Genomic DNA, 25,773 nt, shown 5'->3' with positions numbered 1-25,773 from the left:
CTCTGTGCCAGGCACTGTAGTCAGTAACGTGCACATACTCACATTCATTTATTTCTCACAACCCTAAAGGGTCTTAGTATCCCCATTTCATTGGTAAGAAAACTTGTTTAAGTAATAAAACCAGGATTTGAAGTCAGATAGTCTCGCCCCAGAACCCTGGCTCAATCTCTATGCTTCACTGTTCTCAAATTTATTTGGAAAAGTGATTAGTATGTACTGTTAGAAAACAACAAAACAAAAGCTCTTGGTCTCTAATATACTCTTAAATACAGAAATATTGGAGAATAGTTCCAGATTTTTTTTTTTAATTTTTTTTAATTTTTATTTATTTATGATAGTCACACAGAGAGAGAGAGAGGCAGAGACACAGGCAGAGGGAGAAGCAGGCTCCATGCACCGGGAGCCTGACGTGGGATTCGATCCCGGGTCTCCAGGATCGCGCCCTGGGCCAAAGGCAGGCGCCAAACCGCTGCGCCACCCAGGGATCCCTAGTTCCAGATTTTAAAAAAGAAAGGGGCAGGGGGGGAAGGCCTGGGTCGCTCAGTTAGTTGAGTGACTCGGTTTTGGCTCAGGTTGTGATCTCAGGGTCGTAGGATCGAGTCCCATGTCAGGATCTGCACTCAGCGCAGAGTCTGTTTGTCCCTCTCCCTCTGCTCCATCTCCAGTTCACGTGCTAACAAATAAATAAAATCTTAAAAGAAAGAGGGGCACCAGGGGCTCAACCCGTGGAGCATCTGACTCTTGATTTTGGCTCAGGTCATGATCTCAGGGTCATGGGATGGAGCCCCATGTCAGGCACTGTGCTCTGTGAGGAGTCTACTTAAGATTCTCTCTTGCCAAAAAAAAAAAAAAAAAATCTCTTGCCCTCTACCCCTCCCCCACCACTCTGTGTCTAAAATAATAAATCTTTTATATATATATATATATAAAATAAGGGGATCCCTGGGTGGCTCAGCGGTTTAGCACCTGCCTTCAGCCCAGGGCATGATCCTGGGGTCCTGGGATCCAATCACACATCAGGCTCCCTGCATGGAGCCTGCTTCTCCCTCTGCCTATGTCTCTGCCTCTCTGTCTCTCATGAATAAATAAAATCTTAAAAAAAAAAATGTTTTTAATTAAAAAACAGAAAAGGGGGCAGCCCCAGTGGCGCAGCGGTTTAGCGTCGCCTGGGGCCCGGGGTGTGATCCTGGGGACCTGGGATCGAGTCCCGTATCGGGCTTCCTGCATGGAGCCTGCTTCTCCCTCTGCCTGTGTCTCTGCCTCTCTCGCTCTCTCTGAATGAATAAATAAATCTTTAAAAATAAATAAATAAATAAAAAGATTAACGTGAATAGTATTTACCATACTCCCAATTTTTGTCTAAAATTTTCTAAATTGAAAAAAGGTTTTGTTTGTTTGTTTGTTTGTAAAGATTTTATTTATTTATTCATGAAAGAGAGAGAGAGAGAGGCAGAGACAGGCAGAGTGAGAAGCAGGCCCCACCCCCAGGAGCCCGATGTGGAACTCGATCCCAGGTCTCCAGGATCACACCCTGGGCTAAAGGCGGCGCTAAACCGCTGAGCCACCCAGGGATCCCCGAAAAAAGGTTTTTAAAAACACATTATGTTAGGGGCACCTGGGTAGCTCAGTTGGTTAAGTATATGCCTTTGGCTCGAGTCATGATCCCACCTCAGGCTCCCTGCTGGGTGGGTGGGGGAGTCCCTCTGCCTCTGCCCCTCTGTACACACACACTACCTCCACCCACCCGCTTGTGCTCTCTCTCACTCTCTCAAATAAATAAAATATTTTAAATAAATAAATAAATAATAAATATGTTAAAACACACACACACACACATGCTCAATATAATGCAACATTCTTGTTTTTAGAAAGATATTTGTATGCTTGTTTTAGCCTTTTTGATTTTTCTGTAATGAGCTTCTATATAAAAACAAGACTTAATAAATCAAATGTCTCTTCTACAGCGTCTCCTTCCACATCTCCATGTGACCCTCCCCTTGGGTCACTAGCAGAACACACTCACTGCCACTTCCACAGATAGGACACTTTTTAGACTTCCAAAACTTTGTAAGTTGCTGGTCCTACAGTAATCTTCATCTAACCTTTTAAGCAGGGATCTGGATAAAGAGCCGACTGGTTAACTCGGCAATATCATACTATTCAGCGGGTAACAAGATCAGTAAAATTCTCACCACATCACTGGGCAGCAATGAAAAGACCCTTGCCCACTGCCCCCAAACAGTTGCTAACCTATACTAATGATTGTGTCCCTAAGTCTCAAAGCTCCTCAAATAGAAGACACAGAAAAGTGGCCTTCAAGTCAGTTGACTGCCTTGGAAAATCCTCACATACTTGAACATTATCCTGATCTCTTTCAACACATGGGATAGGGCAGCCCCGGTAGCTCAGCGGTTTAGCGCCGCCTTCAGTCCAGGGCGTGATCCTGGAAACCCTAGATCGAGTCCCACGTCGGGCTCCCTGCATGGAGCCTGCTTCTCCCTCTGCCTGTGTCTCTGCCCCTCTCTCTCTCTCTCTTTCTGTCTCTCATGAATAAATAAATAAAATAAATAAATAAATAAATAAAAATAAACACACGGGATAACTTTAATCCCATTTATCTTAATTGTGACCCCACTAGAAATAAACCCAAATAACGTAACTTGAGGACTTCAATAGAGTGCTCTAAAATCAGGAAACTAAACTTTGGGTATGCCCCAAACCCAAAACACTTGAGTTTATAAACAAGTGTCAAAAGATTCAGAATACAGTCTAATATGTATACTTTTCACTGCTACCTATCATTCTAATTGTTTATGACTATTTCTTGTTAACAAAAAGATTTGGTATCAACTCTATAGATCCTGCCTACAGTTCTACTTTGGGGCACCCATAAACCTCTTAAAAACATATGCAAAATCCTATATCCCCTGAATCTTGCTATGGGTCTACCACTTTCGTCAATATAGTCAAAAGGGTCAAAACCCAAAGAAAGGTAAAGAACTAACCCAGAGCTAAGTGTCCTCTGGAGCTTTAGCTCTTGCTTTCTTCCTCTTCTCTCCCTCTTTCACTATCTCAGAAAAGAAAGCTTCTCTTCTTGTCTTCATTCAATTCTAAAAGAAAGCCATATATCTCTACTTTCCTCAAAAACTAGCTTTCAATCTCAGTGTTGTTTTTTGTTGTTTTGGTTTCTTTGACAGAAAAAGAGCTTGTGAGCACAAGCAGAGGGGGTGGCAGGCAGAGGGAGAAACAGGCGTCCCACCGAGTAGGGAGCCCAATGCAGGGCTCAATCCAAGGACCTTGGGATCATAACCTGAGCCAAAACCAGACACTCGGGATCCCTGGGTGGCACAGCAGTTTGGCGCCTGCCTTTGGCCCAGGGCGCGATCCTGGAGACCCGGGATTGAATCCCACGTTGGGCTCCGGGTGCATGGAGCCTGCTTCTCCCTCTGCCTGTGTCTCTGCCTCTCTCTCTCTCTCTCTCTCTGTGTGACTATCATAAATAAATAAAAATTTAAAAAAAATTAAAAAACAAAACAAAACCAGACACTCAACTGACTGAGCCACCCAGCTGCCCCAATGTAGCTCAGCGTTGATGCTTAATCACATCCAGAGAACTTGCCAAAATTCTCTAGACCTAATTTCCAAAGGAGTCTCTCTCTAGAAAACAATGCCTCACCTATGACTAAGTCATATCCAAGCTGGTGGATAACAAGAGAATTTAAGAAGCTGTGGAGTTCCTTTCCTGATATAAAGATTCTTTCTGCCAACAAAAAAGAGACCCCAAGAGGGATCAGTGTCTTCATCACTTGAGAGAATGTGTTTTTAAAATGGATGGGACCAGGGCAGCCCCGGTGGTGCAGTGGTTTAGTGCTGCCTGCAGCCCAGGGTGTGATCCTGGAGACCGGGGATCAAGTCCCATGTCAGGCTCCCTGCATGGGGCCTGCTTCTCCCTCTGCCTGTGTCTCTGCCCGCCCCCCACCCCCCCATGAATAAATAAATAAAATCTTTTTTTTTTTTTTTTTTTTTTAATAAAATCTTTTTTAAAAAATGGATGGGACCATATTGTTAATTTTCTTCCAGTTTTTTTTTTTTTTTTAAGATTTTATTTACTCATTCATGAGAGATACAGAGAGAGAGGCAGAGAGAGAAGCAGGCTCCTGGCAGGGAATCCAATGTGGGACTCAATCCTGGGATTTTAGGATCCCTCCATGGCCGAAGGCAGGGGCTGAGCCACTGAGCTACCCAGGTGTCCCTCGTCCAGTTTCAAAGGAGAAAAATGTCACCATCTCATAGACTAGACAAACTAGACTTCCAAGCTGGCTTGATCTAGGAAGAGCAGTGAGCTATAATTCCCACTCTCCAGTCAGCTGTTTAGGGCTCCTGGGGTAAGATCCAAATAAATGTCTCACCAAGAAGAATGAGGGCCAAAGCTCAAAGGACTACAATTCTGTGCACTCATTCCAGAAAAGCTTCTTGTCATCATACTCTGATTTCAAGTGAAGGAAGACATTCCTGCTTCAATGCTACTGAGTTCCCTGAAACTTTCCACCAATATCGGGTTCTTTTTTTTTTTTTTAAGATTTTATTTATTTATTCATGAGACACACAGAAAGGGGCAGAGACATAGACAGAGGAAGGAGCAGGCTCCATGCAGGGAGCCCTAAGGACCACGCCCTGAGCTGAAGGCAGATGCTGAACCGCTGAGCCACCCAGGCTCAATATCTGGGTTCTCATGAGAAAATGACGACCATCACCTAATGACTTCATAGTGCCGAGAAAGATGGTCAGGTCATATATATTTCGATCAACGTTTTTTAAAAAATAGCAATGCAGTGATATAATTCATATACCACCTAATTCACCTATTTAAGGTCTATAATTCAATGGTTTTTTAGTACATTCACAGAGTTAGGATTATGATTCCCACAATGAATTTTAGGACATTTTCATTACCCAAAAAAGAAGCCCTGTGTCCATTAGCAGCCGTTCCCCACCCTCACCTCCACCTCCAGGCAAACCATTCATCTACTTTCCTTCTTTATAGACTTACCTATTCTAAACATTTCATATATATGGGATCATACAATGTGTGGTCTTTTGTGACTGGCTTTTCACTTAGCGTAATGTATTCAAGGGTCATCCACATTAGAGGACCTATCGATGCTTCAATTATTTTAATGCTGAATGATATTCCACTGAATGAATATATATTTTGTTGAGGCGTCTGGATAGCTCAGTTGGTTAAGCATCCAACTCTTGATTACAGCTTAAATCATGATCTCAGGGTCATGAGATCAAGCCCTATGTGGGGCTCCCCACTCAGCAAGGAGGCTGCTTGAGATTATCTCTCCCTTTTCCTCTGCCCCTCTTCCTGCTCACAAGTGCACACTCTCTAATAAATAAAATCTTTAGGGGCACCTGGGTGGCTAAGTGGTTGAGCATCTGCCTTTGGCTCGGGTTGTGATCCTGGGATCAGAGTCCTGCATCGGGTATCTGTAGGGAGCCTGCTAATCCCTCTCTCTCTACCTATGTCTCTGCCTCTCTTTCTCTGTGTCTCTCATGAATAAATAAATAAAATATTTTAAAAATAATAAATAAGGGGATCCCTGGTGGCTCAGTGGTTTGGCACCTGTCTTCAGCCCAGGTTGTGGTCCTGGAGTCCAGGGATCGAGTCCCACATCAGGCTCCCTGCATTGATGCTGCTTCTCCCTCTGCCTGTGTCTCTGCCTCTCTCTCTCTCTCATGAATAAATAAATCTTTAAAAAATAATAAAATAAAATAAAAAATAAATAAAATCTTTATATATTTTTGTTTACTCATCAGTTGATAGGACATTGAGTTATATCCACTTTTTGGCTATTATGAATAGTGCTGTTATGAACATTCATGTAACTTTTGTGTAGACATGATTTCAATTTCTTCTGAGTATATACACCCAAGAGTGGAATTTCTGGATGATGTAAACTCTGTATTTAGACTTTTGGAGCACTGACCAACTGTTCTCCAAAACAACAGCCCCAATTTTACATTCCCACCAGCAGTGTATGAGAGTTCCAATTACTGTGCACCCTTACCAACACTTATCATTTGTCTCTTTTATTTTAGCTATGACTAAATAGCCACAAGTAGGTGTTAAGTAGCATCTCATTATGGTTTTGATTTGTATGTCCCTACTGGCAAATGATGCTGAGCATCTTTTCATGTGTTTATCTACCCTTTGTATATCTTCCTTGGGGAAATACCTATTCAGATCCTTTGGTCATTTTTTTTTTTTTAATTTTTTTTAAAGATCTTATTTATTTGTTCATGAGAAACAGAAAGAGAGGCAGAGACATAGCCAAAGGAAGAAGCAGGCTCCATGTGGGATTCCATCCCAGGACTCTGGGATCACGCCCGGAGAAAAAGGCAGACACTCAACCACTGAGCCACCCAGGCATTCCATTCATTTTTTTAAGATAAAAATTATTTTTAAGTAATCTCTACACCCAACATCACTACACTAAAAAATGAAAATTACTTTTTTTTAAAAAGATTTTATTTATTTATTCATGAGAAACACAGGGGTGGGGGGGTAGAGACACAGGCAGAGGGAGAAACAGGCTCCATGCGGGGAGCCCAATGTGGGACTCAATCCCGGGTCTCCAGGATCACGCCCTGGGCTGAAGGCGGCGCTAAACCGCTGAGCCACCTAGGCTGCCCTGAAAATTACTTTTAAGTAATCTCTACACTCAACTCAAACCCAGAACCCTGAGATCAAGACTCACATGCTCCACCAACTGAACCAGCCAAGTACCTGAGCCATTTTTTAATTAGGTTGTCTTTTTTTTCTTACTATAGAACTATATCTAGAATATATAAAGAACGAATCCTTATCAGATACAGGATTTTCATTTTTATTTTCTCCCATTCTGTAGGTTGTCTTTTCACTTTCCTAATGGTATACTCCGAAATACAAGTTGTTTGTTTAAGTAGACTCCATGCCCAGCACGGAACCCAACGTAGGGCTTAAACTCACAACCATGAGATCAAGACCTGAGCTGAGATCAAGAATCGACACTCAAGTAACTGAGTCACCCAGGCACCTGCCACTGAAGCACAAGTTTTTAATTTTAATGAAGTCCAAAACAACTATTTTTTTTCCAACTCATTTATTATTTTTTTGTGGCTTTTGTTTTTGGTGTCATATCTTAAAAACCTTTGCCTGACCCAAGGTAATGACATATTAACCCTATGTTTTCTTCTGAGACTTGTATAGTTCTAGCTTTTACATTTAGTTTTTCAGTTCATTCTGAGTTAAATTTTGTGTATGATAGGAGGTAGGGAACAATTTCATTATTCTGCATCCACCATTTGTTAAAGACAGTTCTTTCCCCCATTGAATTGTCTTGATAGTCTTATCAAAAATCAACTAATCATAACTGTGAGGACTTATTTTTAGACTTTCTATTCCATTTATCTATAGGTCTATCCTTATGTCAGTACCACACTGTCATTATTACTGTAGCTTTGTATTAAGCCTTGAAATGAGGAAGTATAAGTCTTCCAACTTTATACTTCTTTATCAGTATCATTTTGGGATTTTAAAGATTTTTATTTATTTGAGAGAAAGAGAAAGAGCATGAGCCAGGGGGAAGGGAGGAAGGGAGAGGGAGAAGCAGACTTCCACCTGAGCAAGGAGCCCCACATAGGGCTTGATCCCAGGACCCTGAAATCATGATCCGAGCCAAAGGCAGACACTTAATAGACTAAGCCACCCAGGAAATCCCATCGGTATTATTTTGGCTACTCTAGTTTTCTTGAATTTCCATACTCATTTCAGGATCACCTCGTCAATTTCTGCAAAGAAGCCAGCTAGGCTTCTGATAAAAAGGGAATGTATCAAATCTGGAGACCAATGCACCATCATCTTAACAATATAGTTGACCCTTCAACAACATGGCTTTGAACTACATGGTCCACTTCCATGTCAATTTTTTTAAAATACAAAAACAGTACTATAAATGTAATTTCTCTTCCTTATGATTTTTTTTTCAAGATTATATGTATTTATTCATGAGAGACACAGAGAGAAGAGAGAGGCAGAGAATAGGCAGAGGGGGAAGCAGGCTCCTTGCCAGGAGCCCAATGCGGGACTCGATCCCGGACCCTGGGATCACACCCTGAGCTGAAGACAGACACTCAACCGCTGAGCCACCCAGGCGTTCCCCACCTTATAATTTTCTAGTAACATTTTGTTTTCTCTTATTTTATTGTAAGAATATAGTATACAATATATATATAACACATACAAAATGTGTTAATCAACTGTTTATGTTATAAGTAAAGCTTCTGGTCAATAGTAGGCTATTAGTAGTTAAATTTGGGGGCAGAGTCAAAGTTACATGCAATTTGTTGACTCCGGGTTGGGGTGGGGGGGCAGTCAATGCATCTAACCTCCACACTGCTCAAGGATCAACTAAACTAAGTTTTCCAATCCATGACATAAGATATCCTTCCATTTACTTAGGTCTTTATTTTCTTTCAATATTAAGAGTATGCTTTTATTTGTTAAATTTTTTATTTTTTTTAATTTTTAAAAATTTGTTAAATTTATTTCTAAGTATTTTATTCTTCATGATAGTATAATTGGAATTGTTTTCTTACTTCCATTTTCTGACTGTCCAATGCCAGACTACAGCAATATAATTGATTTTTATTTGTTGTATCTTGCAACCTTGCTGAATTCATTCATTAGTTCTAGTTTTCTTGTGGATCCTTTTAAGATTTTTTATATATATCATGTCATCTACATAATAGTTTTACTTCTTTCTTTACAATCTGGATTATTTTATTTCTTACCCAACTGCCCTGAAGAGAACCTCCAGTACAATGTTGAATACAAGAAACAAGAACAGAGGTGCCTGGGTTACTCAGTCAGTTGAGCATCTGACTCTTGGTTTCAGCTTGGGTCATGATCTCAGGGTCCTGGGATCAGGCCCCACGTCAGGCCCACACTCAGTTCATCTGCTTGGGATTCTCTCTCCCTCTGCTCCTCCCACTCATGCTCTTTGCTCTCTCTAAAATAAATAAATCTTAAAAAAAAAAAAAAAAAAAAAAAAAGGAACAAGGACAGATCCTTGTCTTATTCCTGATATTAGAGTAAAAGTATTCAGGCTTTCAAGTTAAGTATATCAGCTGAGGGTTTTTCCATAGATGCCCTTTTATCAGGTTGAAGAAGTTCCCTTCTAATCCTAATTTGTTGAGTGTTTTTATAATCCTAAAGATATTACATTTTGTCAAGTACTTTTTTTACATCTAGTGATATGATCATATGGTCTTTGTCATTTATTTATTTATTTGTTTGTTTGTTTGTTTATTTATTTTTAAGATTTTTATTTATTCATGAGAGACACAGAGAGAGAAAGAGACAGAGACACAGGCTGAGGGAGAAGCAAGCTCCCTGTCCCGGTTGGGCAGACACTCAACCGCTGAGCCACTCAGGTGTCCCTTTTTAAGAATTTTTGAGGGATGCCTGGGTGGCTCAGTGGTTGGGAGTCTGCCTTTGGCTTGGGTCATAATCCCAGGGTCCTCAGATCAAGTCCCACATCGGGCTCCTCGCAGGGAGCCTATTTCTCCCTCTGCCTGTCTTTCTCTCTCTCTCTCTGTATCTCTCATGAATAAATAAAATCTTAAAAAAAAAAAAAAAAAAAAAAAAAGAAGGTTTGAGAACTGGTATTAACTCTACTTTCTGTTTGATAGAATCAACCAGTGAAGCCATCTGGAGACCCAGGCTTTTCTTTGTGAGTCACTTTTTATTACTAATTCAATCTCTTTACCCGTTATGGATCTATCCAGATTTCCTATTTCTTCCACTATCATTTTAACAACCACTTGTGATCTGGCAACCTCACTATGGCACAGGTAGTATCCTGTACTCCCAAACAGTGAAAATCTTGACTCACTCACCTAAACCACAATTTCTATATTGCTGACAGGGAAACCGAGGTTATGTTACTTTTAACAATCTGTCCTGATTTTAGAGAGTCAAGCCTAAACTGAACTCCCTCACTCCCTTTTCAAATGCCTTACTGCTTGCTAGTATTTTCCCAGTATTTCTTCATGAACAAAGGTGGTAGCAAGTTAAGCTGAGCAACAAGGTCATGTGCTCTGGTGACAAGGAAACAGGAAACCAGAAACATTTTTACCACTATCTTGAGGGATTTGATGAATTGTCCACCCCTGTCCTGCCAGCAGCTTGTCCTCCTCATCCAGCCAGCACATATTCTATGTGACATTTACAAGTTTTCAAAAGGTACCATATTTGTCACCCTCTTCTTATGTGCTCAAAAATAATAAAGCAAAATAATGAGACTGCAGGCTAGAATCAAACCCTCTACCTGTGTGTCACTGATATATTTTTTAACCTTTCTGCACTTCAGTTTCTTAGCCATAAACGTAGAGATAATAATATCTACCCCCAAAGAGTTGTTATATGTAAATAATACACATACAAGCGTTTGAAACAATGCCAGGCATCTTTATGTATGATATCAAAATAAACTATGCCGCCACCAAAACACACTTGATTTTACCCTCTAAAATAGTTCCAGGTTGTTGGAATGTAGAAAGGAGTATATTTCCTATACTCTCTGTAATGAATATAAGGTTTAAGAACTGAAATTATGTAGGAGATGACATGAGAATAATAAACGTCTCCATTCTCAAGGAAATCAATCTGGCAAAAGAAACAATGGATGGGAGGAGATAGAGCATCATAATTAAGAGTACAGTCTCTGGAATCTGGTAAAGTCTACCTTTTATTGGCTGTTACCTTGAACAAGACACGTCTCCAAGTTTCTGTTCCCATTAGTAAATGGGAAAAAATAATATTAACTATAAAGAGTTTTGATGAGGACTAAACATTATCTGTAAAGTACCTGGCACAGAGTAGCTACCGAATAAACAGAAACCACTTTTGTTAGTTTTCTTAAATTTCATTTTAATAAGCAAATAGGTTTAACAAGTAAATAATTAATAAGGAAACAACCTCATGTTGGTCCAGGAGTTCCCAATCCTGGCTACATATGTGACTCACCTGGAGAACTTTGAAAAAGTAAGGTTGCCTACACTACAACTAAGACAAACAGATTTATACTCTCACTCTCTGAGGCTGGGGCCTGGACATCAGTATTTTTATTTCATTTTTTAATAGATTTTGTTTATTTATTTCAGAGAGAGAGTGTGTGCACATAAGAGACGGAGAGTGACAGAGGGAGTGGAAGAGAGAAGTTTCCAGTAGACTCGATGCTGAGCACCAAGCCCAATGCAGGGCTTGATCCCATGACTCTGAGATTATAACCTGAGCCAAAATCAAGAGTCTGATGCTTACCCAAATGAGCCACCCAGATGCCCCTGGATATCAGTATTTTTAAAGGCACTCTAGGCAATTCTAATGTATAGCTGGGAATAAGAACCATAATAACTAGCCAGAAAAGAAGTCTTGATTTTTACCAACTGAAACTAATTTTATCAACATCTATGCTTCTTACAAAATAAGCCCATCAGATCTGCCCTCTTAAATGAGAACTATTATTATCTGAGGGTGAAATGGAAGCTAACAGAATCTGAACAATTTATTTTTGGAAGAAGCAGAGAACCAGATTTAAAAGTCCAGTCAAGCCCTAAAGCCCATACCTCTTACTCAGATGCATCTCTAACTATCCTCAGCATGACTGCAAACCTAGTCATAACATTCTCCTCATTAAAATTCTTTATAGCACTTACCCCCTTAGAATAAAGCCCAGACTCCTTAACAGGAACACCTCACTTCAGAATCTGGCCCCACAGTGTGCATGGTGAGGATGAGTCACATACATTCGGTTGGCTCCGGTGCTGATCCAAAAAAGTCAAATCACCAACCACCCAAGGAGACACTACTCAAACTCAGGTGCCAGTCAACTTGCCCAACAGGGAACAGTGTTAATACTAAAGAATGAGAACAGTGGCCTCCTGAAATTGTGCAACAAGGCAAGACTGCTGGCTGTTTTTCTTTTTAGTCTCATCTCTCTCTGACCTCGTTTTTCCCCTCACACTCACTGTCCCTTCTCTCACTTTATCACCTTAACACGCGCTTTTCCCTCTGCACAGGACACTGGTTCCTAATTCTGCAGACTTCAATGTAAATGTTACTTTCTGGAGGAAGTCTCCCTACCACCACCACTACCACACTGTCTGGCTCCAGGTGAGACGTGCCTCTGGGTCTCCTACAGCATCCCACAGTTCCATCAGCACTCTCATGCCTCAGTACTACTGAGTGCAAGGACCATGCTGGGCTTGCTCACTAACTCTCAGCACCTAGAAAGTGCCTGCTGATAGTGAAGAGGAGCCCAGAGGCAACAGGGAGAAGCTACTCTGTAACTGTCTCACAACTCAGGTCTCCCATTCCACTTTTATATGGTGAACTCTGTGGGCAAGCTAAAAACTGTTGAATCTGGATTGCATATGTGATGATGTGTTCTTCCAATTTTTTAAATAAGCATGAGATTTTTCAGAAAAAGCTTTTAGGAGAAAATGAGTTCTGTCTCCATCCTTAATCCTGCCTTTTTTCCTAACGATTATTTAGCTACAGGATACCTATCAACAACCTGTCATAATCATTTTCCCACCATCTGATGACAGGGCCATCAGGCAAAGAGAGTACAAACCTGTTGGCAGTATAAGAAAGTACTAAAGAACCCTAGGGTCAACTAACAAAAAGCAAGAAGCTTCTCCCAACAGCCAAATAATCAGAATGCAACGAAATGCTGGCACTCTGTCAATTTCCTTTTACAACCTTTCCTCCAGGAGAACAGAATTGCTCTTCAGGTCTAAAAACAGGAAGAAGAAAAGGATGCTCGAAAGAGTGAAAGAGCTGCAGAAGAGAGCACAGTGGTGATCTATTAAGTCAGGGGAGCTGAGTTATATAAATTCAGCTTGCTCTGGTGCAGGTCTAGGAGCCAAATCACCAATCGGCCAAGCATGCTCAATTCCAGCAGCTACCTATTGTGCACAAGACAACACTGTTAACACTCAAGAGAAAGTCCCCAGTCATGACAGCCATTCCCAAAGGACTGTGCACCATAAACAGTTCTCTCTAGAAAACTCTGACAAGGACATTCACTTTTCAAGTTCAACAGATGAAGGAATTAGAACCAAACCCCTCACTTTCTATCCCCTGTTCCCTCATGAATATTGCTGAGGCAAAGGACTATGATGTCAGTGCAGCTGACCTAAGCTCTGACACTTGCCATTACCTCTTGCTGCTTCTCCTCATTGGGGTACGTGTCTACAAATACTCCCAGCCCCACAAATTTGTCCATGTTTCCAAACACAGGCCCTAGAGAGAGAGAACAGATGATGAACAATGAAATAAAGCCAAGAGTTGATAAAGGAATAACATATCACTATGATGGAGGAAAAAGTAAAATTCAAATGACTCCCAGGCCTCTCTTTAAGATGAGAAAACGTATGTAAAAGCACCCAGCAAAATGCATGGCCTGTAATAAGCACCCAATAAAATCTGTAGCTGTTTGTTATTGAAGGCAGGGGAAGAGAGAAGGCCACTGCAATGTTGTTTAGCACTACAACTGCTCCCTGGTCCAAACCGGTTGCTAAGGTGCCCCTAAAGAATTCTGGTTCACAAACACTTGGTGACAACTATGCTCCTGAGAGAGAACTGAATTCCCAAGTTCCACTTCTCATTGCAAAAGAGATCAGGTCAAATCAGGTTGAGTGTGCCATGTCCTTGGAGCAATGGCTCCCACACAACTCCTAACTCAAGGAGTTCTGAGACCATTCATGCGCATGCTAGGAAGAAGTCAGCTCACCCAATCATCAGTACTGGGGAGAGCCAGTGCTTTCACCCAGCCAACAGGCCACGTGGACTCAAAAGGAATCCAGAAGGAACTCATAAGCAAGATACCGCCCCAGTTTGAGTCAGGTTCAGCTGCTTTACCAGGACTCAGACCCCATTCTAGAGACTAGACAGGCTGGCCTTCATCTGCAGACATCAAGGTAATGGGAAAACTGCTGGCACTGTGGGGATGTATGCTTCTCAAAAAGAGGGCACATGAGAAAGCAAACCTGTTGCACCCCACACAAGAGCACCCAGAGCCCCAATACCTGGCTGCATCCGATCCTTTGTGTACCAGATTGCCAAGCCATCCCCATGCAGATTCTTCTTCCCTTGTCCATGGATTTTGAAGTGCACCTGCAACTCCCAGTCCCTCAGGAAACATGGCTAGAGTGAAAAAGACACTGGAATCAATGAACAGCATGAAATCTGAAACCCCGCAAGCCCTTGCCAGCAGTCTACAGATTTGGGAAACATAAATGCAGGTAACACGAGGCAAAGGGTTGAAACTAAAATCTATGACTTGCTAAGTGTTTGCGTCATAAAATTAAACAGGTTGAGCCATTCAACTGCATATGATATTTGTATGAAAAGTGAGTAAGCCGGGATCCCTGGGTGGCTCAGTGGTTGAGCGGCTGCCTTCGGCTCAGGGCGTGACCCCAGAGTCTCAGGATCAAGTCCTACATCAGGCTCCCTGCGTGGAGCCTGCTTCTCCTTCTGCCTATGTCTCTGCCTCTCTCTCTCTCCCCGTGTCTCTCATGAATAAATAAATAACACCTTTAAAAAAAGGGGGTGGGGGATAAGCCTTCCAATTATCTTCAATATCTCCCAGCAGAAACAGGATAGTACTCCAAAGTTGAAAAAGACAAGAGACTGCTCAGTTAGATTACTATGATCTTACAGCAAAGCACCTCAGCCTATAGAAAACAAGTGGCTGAGTTAGCACTTCAGATCATCCCTCTGACAGAAAGATTCTAAAAAGCCTGGATTTTAAGAAAGGTCAAAGCCTCATTCATTACAAAAGAATTTTAAAAAGAAAAAGCTAAGTCATTATGCAAAGGTTTCCAGGAATAATTAGCAGTTATGTAAACAACTCTAATTAGCTAGACTTGGCCCTATGCCAAGCTGAGGGGCAAGCCAGAAATCCCCAAGAAGTTGCAAGTTATAGTCCCCCAAAACCTCACGTCCATGGCCAAAAAGCATAAACCTACCAAAGGAGAACACCACCACCCCCATCACAGGGACAGCTTTGTTGGAAAACCATTAAGGAGATGGGTACTAATCAGACTCCTGTATTTGTTCTTTGGGGTTTTTTTCCCTTTAATTGTGTATCAAAAGCTTGGAAAAATGGAGAAGGAGGTAAGTGGATGGCTAAGTGTTCCAATTAGGTGAACAATTTCAAGGAGAAAGCAGAGTAGGTATCTGGCTTAGAGAAGCTCCTGATTAAAGGTCCCTATGAAGAAAGAAGAGAATGAGGAGCAGACAGGCCAGCAGCGGTTCAACCAGAATCTTCAAAGAGATTGTTCCGGCTCTTGAGCAACATATTGCTAGGTCATTTGTAGTTTTCATTTTTAATTTCTGGGAAATCTTCCATTTAGGAGCACATAGTCAAATGAAAGGGGCAAGGTTACTTCTGAATTCACCAAAGAACACTGCAATTTCTGATAGCTTACCCTACCTTGAGCCCAGTCCCTTTGCTGTCCTTCTGGGTTCTTCTTTTTCTACTGTTTCACTTAGATATCAGGACAAGAGTGGGAATGCTGCCTCACAGCCGGTGGGTAGGTATTATTTCCCCTGGGATGAGGCCAGGGCCAGAGAGGTTCACACTGAGCCAAGAGGTGTCTGTCACTTATCCTCGGCCTCCTCTTAGCACAATGCCATATGCTTTTGCTCAGGGCTACGTCTCACAGAGCTTCTGAGGCTTGGCTGTACATCACATTCACCTAAAGAGCTTTTAAAAATCCCAGTGGCCACAGGCATCAACTCCAACGGACAGCTAAATTTGAGAACCATTGTTCAAACAAATACATTCTATTCGAATAACTCAGAAACTCCAAAGCTCATTCTGATATAGTCAGAAACAACAGAAACAAAAATACAGTATCAAAGAATCTGAAAAAGGGCAAAATAACTAGATCCTAAAACTAGAACTATTGCCAAAAGAGTTATGTAAAGGCAGCTAGCAAGACAACAGCAAAGCATCTAGCCTTGGACATAATCATTAGGTAACCAGAGACCCCCATCAATGAAACTTATAATAGATGCATAACGTAACAATGCATATTTCTGTAATTATTCTAACTTTCCAAAGCATTTTCATTCCTATTGTCTTGTTTTCACAATAACCCTAGTGGGCACGTAGAAGGTATTACGAAGTTTCATTTAGCAGATGGAGAAACTGAACAATGAGAGAATTAAGTAACAGTGAGGGCTCACAGTGGGTCTGTGATACAGCTGAATCTGGAACCCAAGTCTCTCCACTACTAGCCCTTTGCCTCTCCTACCAGAACACAACTCCCTGTACTCCGTCCAAGAATGAGTTCAACACTACAATCTGGGTTAAGAGGCCAGCTTGTACAAATAGCTCACGTAGAAACTTCTCTTATTCCTCTGCTCTGTTAGAATTCTCTGCCACATAAAACGAACAGAGAAAATAAATCGTTCTCTTTGCTGAGATTCATTGATCTATGACCGATGATCAAAACCACGAAAAAGTAAGTTCTTAGCTTACAAGAACCCGAGAAAGTATTAAAGGATGCCAAGGTCATTCCCAAAAGTAAAGTGGTCGTAAAAGACTTAGAAAGAGCCCTGGAAACCAAAAAGAAAGCATCATCTTACAAGTTTACAAAATCACAGTGCAGCCACACCAGGAATACTGCGTTCACTTCACTTCTTGCCACCATACCTCAAGGAAGACAATGTAGCTGGAAGAGGTCCAGAGAAGGACAAATAAAATGACCAAGGGGCTCAAAGTGGCTTTCACATGAAAATAAAGTTTAAAATCAGACTCTTCAAAGTGAAATAACAAGAGCGGATACTGGGATGAAGTTTAGGATGAATTTAAAAGAGCAGACTTCAACTTTACAAAGTAATTAAATATGAGTTAAGCTGTTAACCTCCAAGAAGTAATACTATCAGGTCAATCAGGAATTAAAGACATTTCGGGAAACACAATCAAAATGGCTTATTTGCTATAATTGGAGCAATCGAGAGCATTTCCCTACATATCTGATTTCATTATGAAGGTCATTATATTCTCTGAAATGACAATCCTTGATATCCACAGAAAATGAAGTACTGGGGACAAACAGTAAAATTAAGTCAATATGACTTTCTGGGTCACCAACACAGGAGGAGGAAAGATTCTTACCACCCGGTTCCAGAGGGCACCCTGTTTACTTTGCATATCTGGGGTAAGGCGGATATACTGGGTCATCACCATGGCATTGCCCATCAGATTCCATAGTGAGGAACTGCCTGTGCCCACACCTACGGGGAGGAAGTAGATCAGTTCATACTCTTCCACACCAACCCATTCGGAAACCACCACGGACCCTCCGCAAGCTGGAGCCATTATCTTTTTCTCCCTTTCATAACACTCTGTATCCTACCTGCAGTCATTCATAAATCTCAAATCCTTACCATCTTGACAGCTTACTTTCACAAAGCCCTCTTCAGGTGAAGACCCCCTAGCACATCAGAGCTATCACTTTACCCACGGCCCAACCATAGCTCAGATCCATTCCTCCCGTTTTATATGTAAATTTTAGCAGCATAAATGAAAAAATTTCCCCAGTTCTACCAAAAACAGCTTGACTCTCAGGCCTCTGGGGTTTAATCACATTCTTTCCTTAAACAATTCAAATGTGAAGGTACTTCTCTCCCAGGACCTCAAGCTATAAGCCCCTTGAAAGTGAGAACTTTGTGTCTGTATAATCCCCAGTGATAGCAGAGACAGCACAGGTGGAGAAGCGCGGGATGCATCCGCTCAGTAAATAAATCATCACCCTTAGCAGCCGCGCATACCCTTTTGCACTTGGAGCTTCTGTCTGCTGTCCCACACTCCAGTGGGGAAACAGACTTGTGTGAGTTAAGCCATCTGCACTGATGTGGTCCTCTCTGTAGCGAACTATATAGATTCTCTGGTTGATAAGCGGCACCTAAGCGCCTATGAATCCTAAACAGAGCAAAGCGAACCAGCCTCTTTCATCACTAGGGCCCCTGGACTGGAGAACAGGTGTTTTAACTGGCTTTTAAACAGAATTTTATTTTCCTTCTCAGTCCGGCCAAGTTCTACCCAGTTCTGCCTCCTGCTTCATTTCTTGCACATCCACAGCTCCACGGGAGACGGGGTCTTTATGCTAGTGGCCTTCAACGACTCCCCACCACCTGCAGTTCTATCCCTTCCCGCTTCAGTCCTCCCGTCCAACCTCGAGCTCCCTTTTGTCCAGGCCTAGCGCTAGTGGCATCCGAGCCCGGCTCCGACCTGCTAGAAACTTCCAAAACGAGGGGCGGAGGAGAGCTGACCCGTGCCCTTCGGACCCGCGGCTCCCAAGCGCGGCGGGAGTCCCCGCGGGCCCCCACCCGCCGCCGGCAGCTTCCTTGGGGCCACGAAGCCTTGCGCCACCCTGGTCTCCACGGCTGGGCTCAGGTCCCGAAGCCCTCCCCGTGCACGACCACCTCGCCCCGGGCGCCTCACCCTGATAGGGCTTCGACAGCGAGTGCTCCCGTTTCAAGTACTCGAACGTCTGACCCGCCCCGACTGGCCGTGGCCCCTGCCCAGACCCCAACAAAAGGAGAAGGAACAACATCCTGGACCCATTCCGAGCCGACAAACGCCGCCGCCACCGCTGCCACCACCCCGAGGGTCGCAGAGCCGCCGCCATCTTTCCCACCGCCTTCCCTTCATTAAAAGCCCGCCCCGTCGCCCAAGCCATTAGCCCAGGGAACCATCTGCCCGGGATCCCATTGGCTGTCCGCGAGGCCCCGCCCCCGCAGGTGAGCCTCTCACCGATTGGCTGGCTTGGGGATCAGTTGCCTTGCCAACCCACGAAAGGGGCGTGGCCTCGTGCCTGGCCTCCCTTATTTGCATTTGCCCAGCGCTCCACTAGGCCTGCTGGGATACGTAGTGATTTCCATTTTGTCTCTGTGTTCTAGAGTAAAATTAAAGAGGTAAAGTGTTTCTCCCAATTTCACGCCAACGATCTGTCCTCTCTGCCATAGTACCTTCTACATCGGATGTAGAACTGCGCGGAGGGATAGACAATCCACAAGGACTGTAGCCAAGTTTCAGGAAAAATAACCACATCTGTAAAAGGCTTGAACAGAACAGAGAACTTGACCTGATGACATTTATAGAAACTCTACTCATCAAGGGGCCGAAGACGTGTTTTCTTAAAGTGCAAAAGAAACATTTATCGAGATCGCCAGAGCGGGACAAACAAAAAAAACCACAGCACCTCCACACGTTTAGGAGAAATGAAAGCGCACAAATGATGTCCTCCCTATCAGGACGAGAATTACACTACAAATTGACAACCGAAAGATTTCTGAGAAATTCCCAAATATTTGGAAATAACCCATAAAGGAATAGGAACTGCTTAAGGACTACAGTGAGTCTTCTAAAAAATGGAAACGGGGTGGGTCCCTGGGTGGCTCAGCAGGTTGCAGGTTAAGTGTCTGCCTTCAGCTCAGGTCATGATCCCAGTGTCTTGGATAGGACCCTGCATCCAGCTCCCCGCTCAGCTTCTCCCTCTGGCTCCCCCCCACCCCCTTGTGCTCTCTCTCTCTCTCTCCCTCTCTCAAATAAAGAAATAAAATCTTTAAAAAGAAAAGGAGCAGGGTTAACAATCCTTTACCTGGATGGCACAGTAGTACCCTCAGGACCTGAAACCAAAAGAGTGAGAGTCATCTCAGCTTCCCATCTTTTCCTCACCAGTTCCATCACCCAATCAATAAATAATCAAGTCCTGATGATTTTATTCCTAATCATTCCTCAATGCTATCACATTCTTTCCATCCCTTGCTTTGTCTTTCTCCCAAACCACAACACATGTTCCAGCTGTTATTCTCCTCCCCATCATCCGTACAGCCACCCAAGTGATCCAAACCACCTACCCATGCCATTTCCTGAGTGTCAGGGGTAAATGAGTTGATACTGGTAAAGCTCTTAGAATAGTAACTGGTGTGTAATAAGCACTATATCATCATCATTATTAACCAAGCCCTCGATGGTTCCCATCACCTGTAGGGAAGAGATTCAAGCCCCTCAACTTGGCAAACAAAGCCCTCTGCCACCTGGCCCTGGCCCTTCTCTGGCTTTATTGCCTACAGCTTTCTTTCCTCATCTATATGCTCCAGTCTTCCCTCTTCCCCTCTTCTTTTCCCCAGCCCACTTCCTCCAGGAGGCCTTCCCTGACTTCCTCAGGCAGTGGCAGTTGCCCCAGTCTAAGCTCTTACTGTTCCTCAAGCACATTTCTTACAGAGCACCCACTGAGTCTGTGTCTCTGTCTTCCCAACAGACTTAACCAAATTTAATTATCTTTCCTGAACATAAATATATCTAATAAGAGAAATATAAATATATTTAATAAGCCTGTTTTATAAGGGGGGGGGGTCAACATTTTAAAATGAAAACTGTCAGGGTGCTTGGGTGGTTTATTCCGTTGAGCATCTGCCTTCGGCAGCTCTGGTTGTAATCCCCCGGGGTCCTGGGATCGAGCCCTGAGTTGGGCTCCCTGCTTCTCCCTCTCCCTCTGTGCTCCAGCTCTCTCTCAATTCCTGTCTCTCTCAAGTAAATAAATAAAATCTTGAAAAAATAAATAAAAATAAAATGAAAACTGTCATAAGCATCAGGGCACCTGGCTGGCTCAGTCAGTGCAGCAATGGGACTCTGAATCTCAGGGTTGCGTGTTCAAGCCCTACATTGGACATAGAGATTACTTAAAGATAAAATCTAAAAATATTTTTAAAATAAAAAAAAAAAAAACTATCACAACCACTGATCCATTTACACACTGCACACAAAGTAGATGTTTGGTGATATGACATAAGGAATTGCAATGAATCTATTCACATCATACCCTAGCGTTAAAATCATTCGTGAATCCCAATTACCATAGGATAAAATGCAAATGCCTTAGTGTAGCATTCAAAGCCCTTCAACCTGACTCAAATCAGGCTGTACACGTGTCTATTACAATGTAGGTCACCCTGAATTATGTAGCTCAATTAACAGATTATGTGTTTGTCTCCTTGGCAAGGCTGGGAGCTCCTGGACCACAGGAAGCAGATCTTACTCATTTCCTATACCAGGCCTCACCCACTTCCCCATGCCCTAACGCATCACCTAGCACATAGTAGGAGTTCCAATTGTTTTGGACAAAATTATTTCCATTATATTTCTCTGTCAGCTGTAATGTTTCATTGTGGTAAATATACATAAAATCAAATTTGCCATTTTAACCATTTTTAAGTATACAGTTGAGAGGCATTAAATACATTCACATCGCTGTGTGACTTGTCAACTGGATTTTGGGTAGAGCATCTCAGCATACCTCATTGTAAAATTCCCTGTAATGAAGAAAAGGGAAATAAAGGAGAAGATATGAAAAATAAAATACACAGGATAATAAATCAGATGATTTTGTTCAGATTGTTGCAATAGGGGGGATGCTTATTAGGGAGGAAAATAACAAAGAAAAGGAAGGGTGGGGGGAACCTGGGTGGCTCAGTCTATTAAGCAGTTTAAGTGTCTGCCTTCAGCTCAGGTCATGATCAGGGTCCTGGGATTGAGCCCTGCATAGGGCTCCCTGCTCAGCAAGGAGCCTGCTTTGCCCTCTGCCTCTGCCCCTCCCACCCACTCATGCTCACTCCCTCTCAAATAAGTAAATAAATAAAATCTTAAAAAGAAAAAAGAAAGAAAGAAAAGGAAGGAGGCCTAGTGTTACATAGAAGCAGGTAAACAAGGGAGTCATTATGAAGAAGAATGGAGATGGTTTTATCTGAGTCACTGGGGAAAGGCAAAAGTGGGTCTTATCTCAGAATATTCTAGAGCATCATAGTCCTTTGAAGTTAGCCATTTCTCAGAACTCAAAATAGGATGAGATGGGACAAAAAAAAGGTAAAGGGATTTCTTGACTGTAGTTGCTTTCCAGAAATACAGGGTTCATATAAAGTTCAACACTAAAAAAAATAAATTAATTAATTAAAAAAATAAAGTTCAACACTGTTAAGGTGTTGAGGGGAGGTGCGGGGAAAGAGAAAAAGGAACCATGTCCTCCTCCCACACCGTCCTATACACACATAGGGGCACCTTCTGATAGTTGGGTCAGGTCTTGACCCACCATCTTTCAGCTGCTTAATATTCTCTTTTTCTCCAAAGAATCATTTCCCCTGACCTAGGGTTATATACCTTCAGGGTAAAGGCACTCATAGGCAATGTGAGTAGTGCATTCTAGCAGTTTCTAGATCTTATGCATTCTAGCACTAGATCTCGAAAGATCTAGTGGATCTTTACTATCTTGTCTTCAAATCTAAACAGGTACCTCTATTCAGGAGTACCTTGAAGCCTAATGCCCTTACCCCCACCATATACTGGAGGATCCAAGGCAGGCTATTGGCCCCATCCTTTTCTCTCCCTCCTGCCCTTCACTTCTGTACCTCGCCATTCCATTTAAATCCATCCTCACCCCAAATGTAGGACCCAAAGCAGGGCCTAACATCAGCCCTCCCAAAGCCAGGTAGATCATTTTTCCCTCCTTAGAGGTGTGGGTTAGGATTTGGGATTAAGTCCATCATCAGTCCTAGAGTGGCAGCTAACCTGGCCCCATCCCAGCCCCTGCCCCATTCCTCCCTAACACACTCCCCATCCCCTAACCCCCTTGCACCTCCAGTTCTCTAAGCAGACCCTAGAGCACAGAAGGGGACAGTAGCTCTAACACTAACTAGCCAACTACTTTCCAGTGGCAACTTACAAATTCTGGCCTCCCAAGGAGCCACAATTGAATAGCCTGGAGTGCTTTGGGCATACACGGATGCCTGGTACCCACCCCCAAACACTTGATTCATAAGTCTGGGGTAGGGCCCAGGGATTTGGTTTTGATAATCTCTCCTCAGAGAATGTGCTATGCAGCCAACTTCCAGAATCACAATACTTTCACATCCAGTATCTCATTTTGACCTCACATTGGGTTGGTGTGGTGGGCAAGGCAGGCATTACCACAGTTTAACATTAGGACATCTGTACTCAGTTCATAGACTAAATTTCAAATAGAGTACAGCACCTGAATTTAGAGGTAAGATTTTGAGGGGCTTTTTTCTTTTTTTTTTTTTAAGATTTGTTTTATTTTTTAAAAAAGATTTTATTGGGGGCAGCCCGGTGGCTCAGCAGTTTAGCGCCGCCTTCAGCCCAGGGCCTGATCCTGGAGACCTGGGATCGAGTCCCACTTCAGGCTCCCTGCATGGAGCCTGCTTCTCCCTCTGCCTGTGTCTCTGCCTCTCTCTCTTTCTCTCATGAATAAATAAATAAAATCTTAAAAAAAAAGATTTTATTTATTTATTTGACAAAGAAGGAGATAGAGAGGGAGAGAGAGAGAGAGCACATGTACACTCAAGCAGGTGGAGTGGCAGGCAGAGGGAGAGAGAGAAGCAGTCTCCCTGCTAAGCAGGGAGCCCAATGCAGCAGATCCCAGGACCCTGGGATCATGACCTGAACCAAAGGCGGACGCTTAACCAACTGAGCCACCCAACTACCCCAGATAGAGACTTTTAGGCTCAGAGGCATTTTTAAAAAAATACCCTGGAGGAGAGGTGGCTGACTGGCTCAGTCAGTAAAGCCTGTTACTCTTGACTTCTGCTTTGTGAGAGTGAGCCCCATGTTGGTCTTAGAGATTACAAAAAGAAAGAAAGAAAGAAAGAAAGAAAGAAAGAAAGAAAGAAAGAAAGAAAGAAAGAAAGAAAGAAAGAAAGAAAAATATACTCTGGAGGAAATTTGTTTATGTGTTAAGGGGAGAGTAAGATAGATGAAAAAAAAAAGCAGCAAGAACTTGATAAATGTTGAAGCTGGATTATGGGTATATGGGGATTCCCTCTAGGTTTATGTGTGTTTGAGAGTTGCCATAATAAAAAACTTTTAAAAAATCTCCCCTGGAGATGATTACGAAATGTGCTAGGTATGCATTTGCGGTGTTTTCTAAATTTCCTCCGGGGAACGAAAACTGTAATTAACTGTAATCTGTAAAGTTCACTGTGACCCATCCAATATAATGTCATAACTAAAAAGAGAGGAGTCTGCAATCTAGAAAAAGGACAAGGGTGTATCAGTTCTGTCCAGGGAGAGATATTTCTAAGTATTGTTGGTTATTCAAATCAAGCCCACTCTCCTAACATATTCATGATGACTTCCTATTTAACATTCTAGCTCTCCTAGAATTTCTCAGTGTATTAATATTTATTTCTCAGGATATTAAGATATTCATATTAGTATATTGTTATATTACTAATATGAGTATATTTGTATGTTAATTAAGCAACTAGTATTTGGCTTTATCATTTTATTAGTCATTTAGTCTATGTGACTCATGTTCCGATGTGTTTATCAATCAATGAATTGATAAAAATCAATATCCTGAGGACCAGATCCCAGATCTGTGATGGCTCTATGAAGGGGCAAAGGAATTAGTGACTGCCTCTAGGCATCCAGATTCCTGCTTGTCAAAGGTAAATTGTGACATAAGATTCACTAAGAATTGCAGGATGCAGGTGAGAAGAAAGGAGGAGAATTCTGGCCTGTGAAGTTGGAATGAAAACATCTACCCTTTTGAGATCCACCTCTACCTTACAGCCTGGGGCAAATTACATAATCCCTCTGAGCCTAAAAGTCTCTATCTGTAAATTGGGTGATGAAACCTGCCACCTTGGATTGTTGACAGCATTAAAGGAAAGAGTATATAAAGGATGCACATGCATATTATCAACTCACAAGTTCTATAAGTACACACATTACTATTGTTTGTAAATCTTTGTTATGGCTTATCTTCTGAAGTGTGTCTGGGAAAGTGGATTTGGTTTATTTATTTATTTATTTAAAAGATTTTTATTAATTTATTCATGAGAGACAGAGATACAGGCAGAGGGAGAAGAAGGCTCCATGCAGGAGCCCAATGTGGGACTCAACCCCGGAACTCCAGGATCAAGTCCTGAGCCAAAGACAGACACTCAACCACTGAGCCACCCAGGCATCCCAGATTTTGGTCCCTTTAGAAGAAAGTACACGTGATGGCAGTTGTTTTATAAATGGAATAAAAACCACTGGCTGATTTGAGAATATTTTTCAGGGATCTAGGGTACAGAGTAGAAGTGTGTAATGTGCAAATCCTATCATGGGGCTTATTTATTTATTTATTTATTTATTTATTTATTTTTAAAAGTTCTTTTTTTTTTTTTAAGATTTTATATATTTATTCATGATAGACACAGAGAGAAAGAGAGGCAGAGACACAGACAGAGGGAGAAGCAGGCTCCATGCCAGGAGCCTGACGTGGGACTCGATCCTGGGACTCTAGGATCGCGCCCTGGGCCAAAGGCAGGCGCTAAACCGCTGAGCCACCCAGGGATCCCCTATTTTTAAAAGTTCTTAAAAAAAAAATCTAACAGAGGGAGCGAGGTAGGGGGAGAGGCAGGCAGAGAAAGAGAAGTGGGTTCCCAGCTGAGCAGGGAGTCCAATGTGGGGCTTAGCCTCAGGACTCCAAGATCATGACCTGAGCTGAAGGAAGATGCTTAACCAACTGAACCACCCAGGTGCCCCTATTGCTGGGGTTTATAATTAAAAATAGGGGATCATATTTAGGGCATTCCTAAAAACAACTTTTTTAAATAAAAGGCTTTGGTGAGTATAATTTTCC

At 42.5% G+C, this 25,773-nt stretch overlaps 1 protein-coding gene across 9 annotated transcripts in view; it reads right to left on the bottom strand.

Annotated features, from left to right (window-relative positions):
• Window positions 1-18,864, bottom strand: part of LMAN2L (lectin, mannose binding 2 like) — a 29,630-nt gene extending 10,766 nt beyond the window's left edge. The window contains exons 1-4 of one of the 9 annotated variants that reach the window (XM_025992536.2): window positions 18,570-18,864; window positions 17,241-17,359; window positions 14,140-14,257; window positions 13,272-13,354 (exon numbers count right to left, since the gene is read on the bottom strand). In XM_025992536.2, coding sequence (XP_025848321.2) covers window positions 13,272-13,354; window positions 14,140-14,257; window positions 17,241-17,359; window positions 18,570-18,807 — 558 coding nt within the window. In that variant the 5' untranslated portion in view covers window positions 18,808-18,864. Of the gene's footprint in view, window positions 1-13,271; window positions 13,355-14,139; window positions 14,258-15,548; window positions 17,360-18,569 lie in introns of those variants that run through there. The other 8 variants (XM_025992535.2, XM_072742798.1, XM_072742800.1 and 5 more) reach the window with 8 other exon arrangements.
• Window positions 18,865-25,773: the final 6,909 nt, after the last annotated feature.

The sequence above is a fragment of the Vulpes vulpes genome, chromosome 16 (genome assembly GCF_048418805.1).
Source record: "Vulpes vulpes isolate BD-2025 chromosome 16, VulVul3, whole genome shotgun sequence".
Taxonomy (NCBI): domain Eukaryota; kingdom Metazoa; phylum Chordata; class Mammalia; order Carnivora; family Canidae; genus Vulpes; species Vulpes vulpes.
The sequence above is the reverse complement of the archived record's forward strand: the minus strand, read 5'-3'. Positions and strand labels throughout refer to the sequence as shown.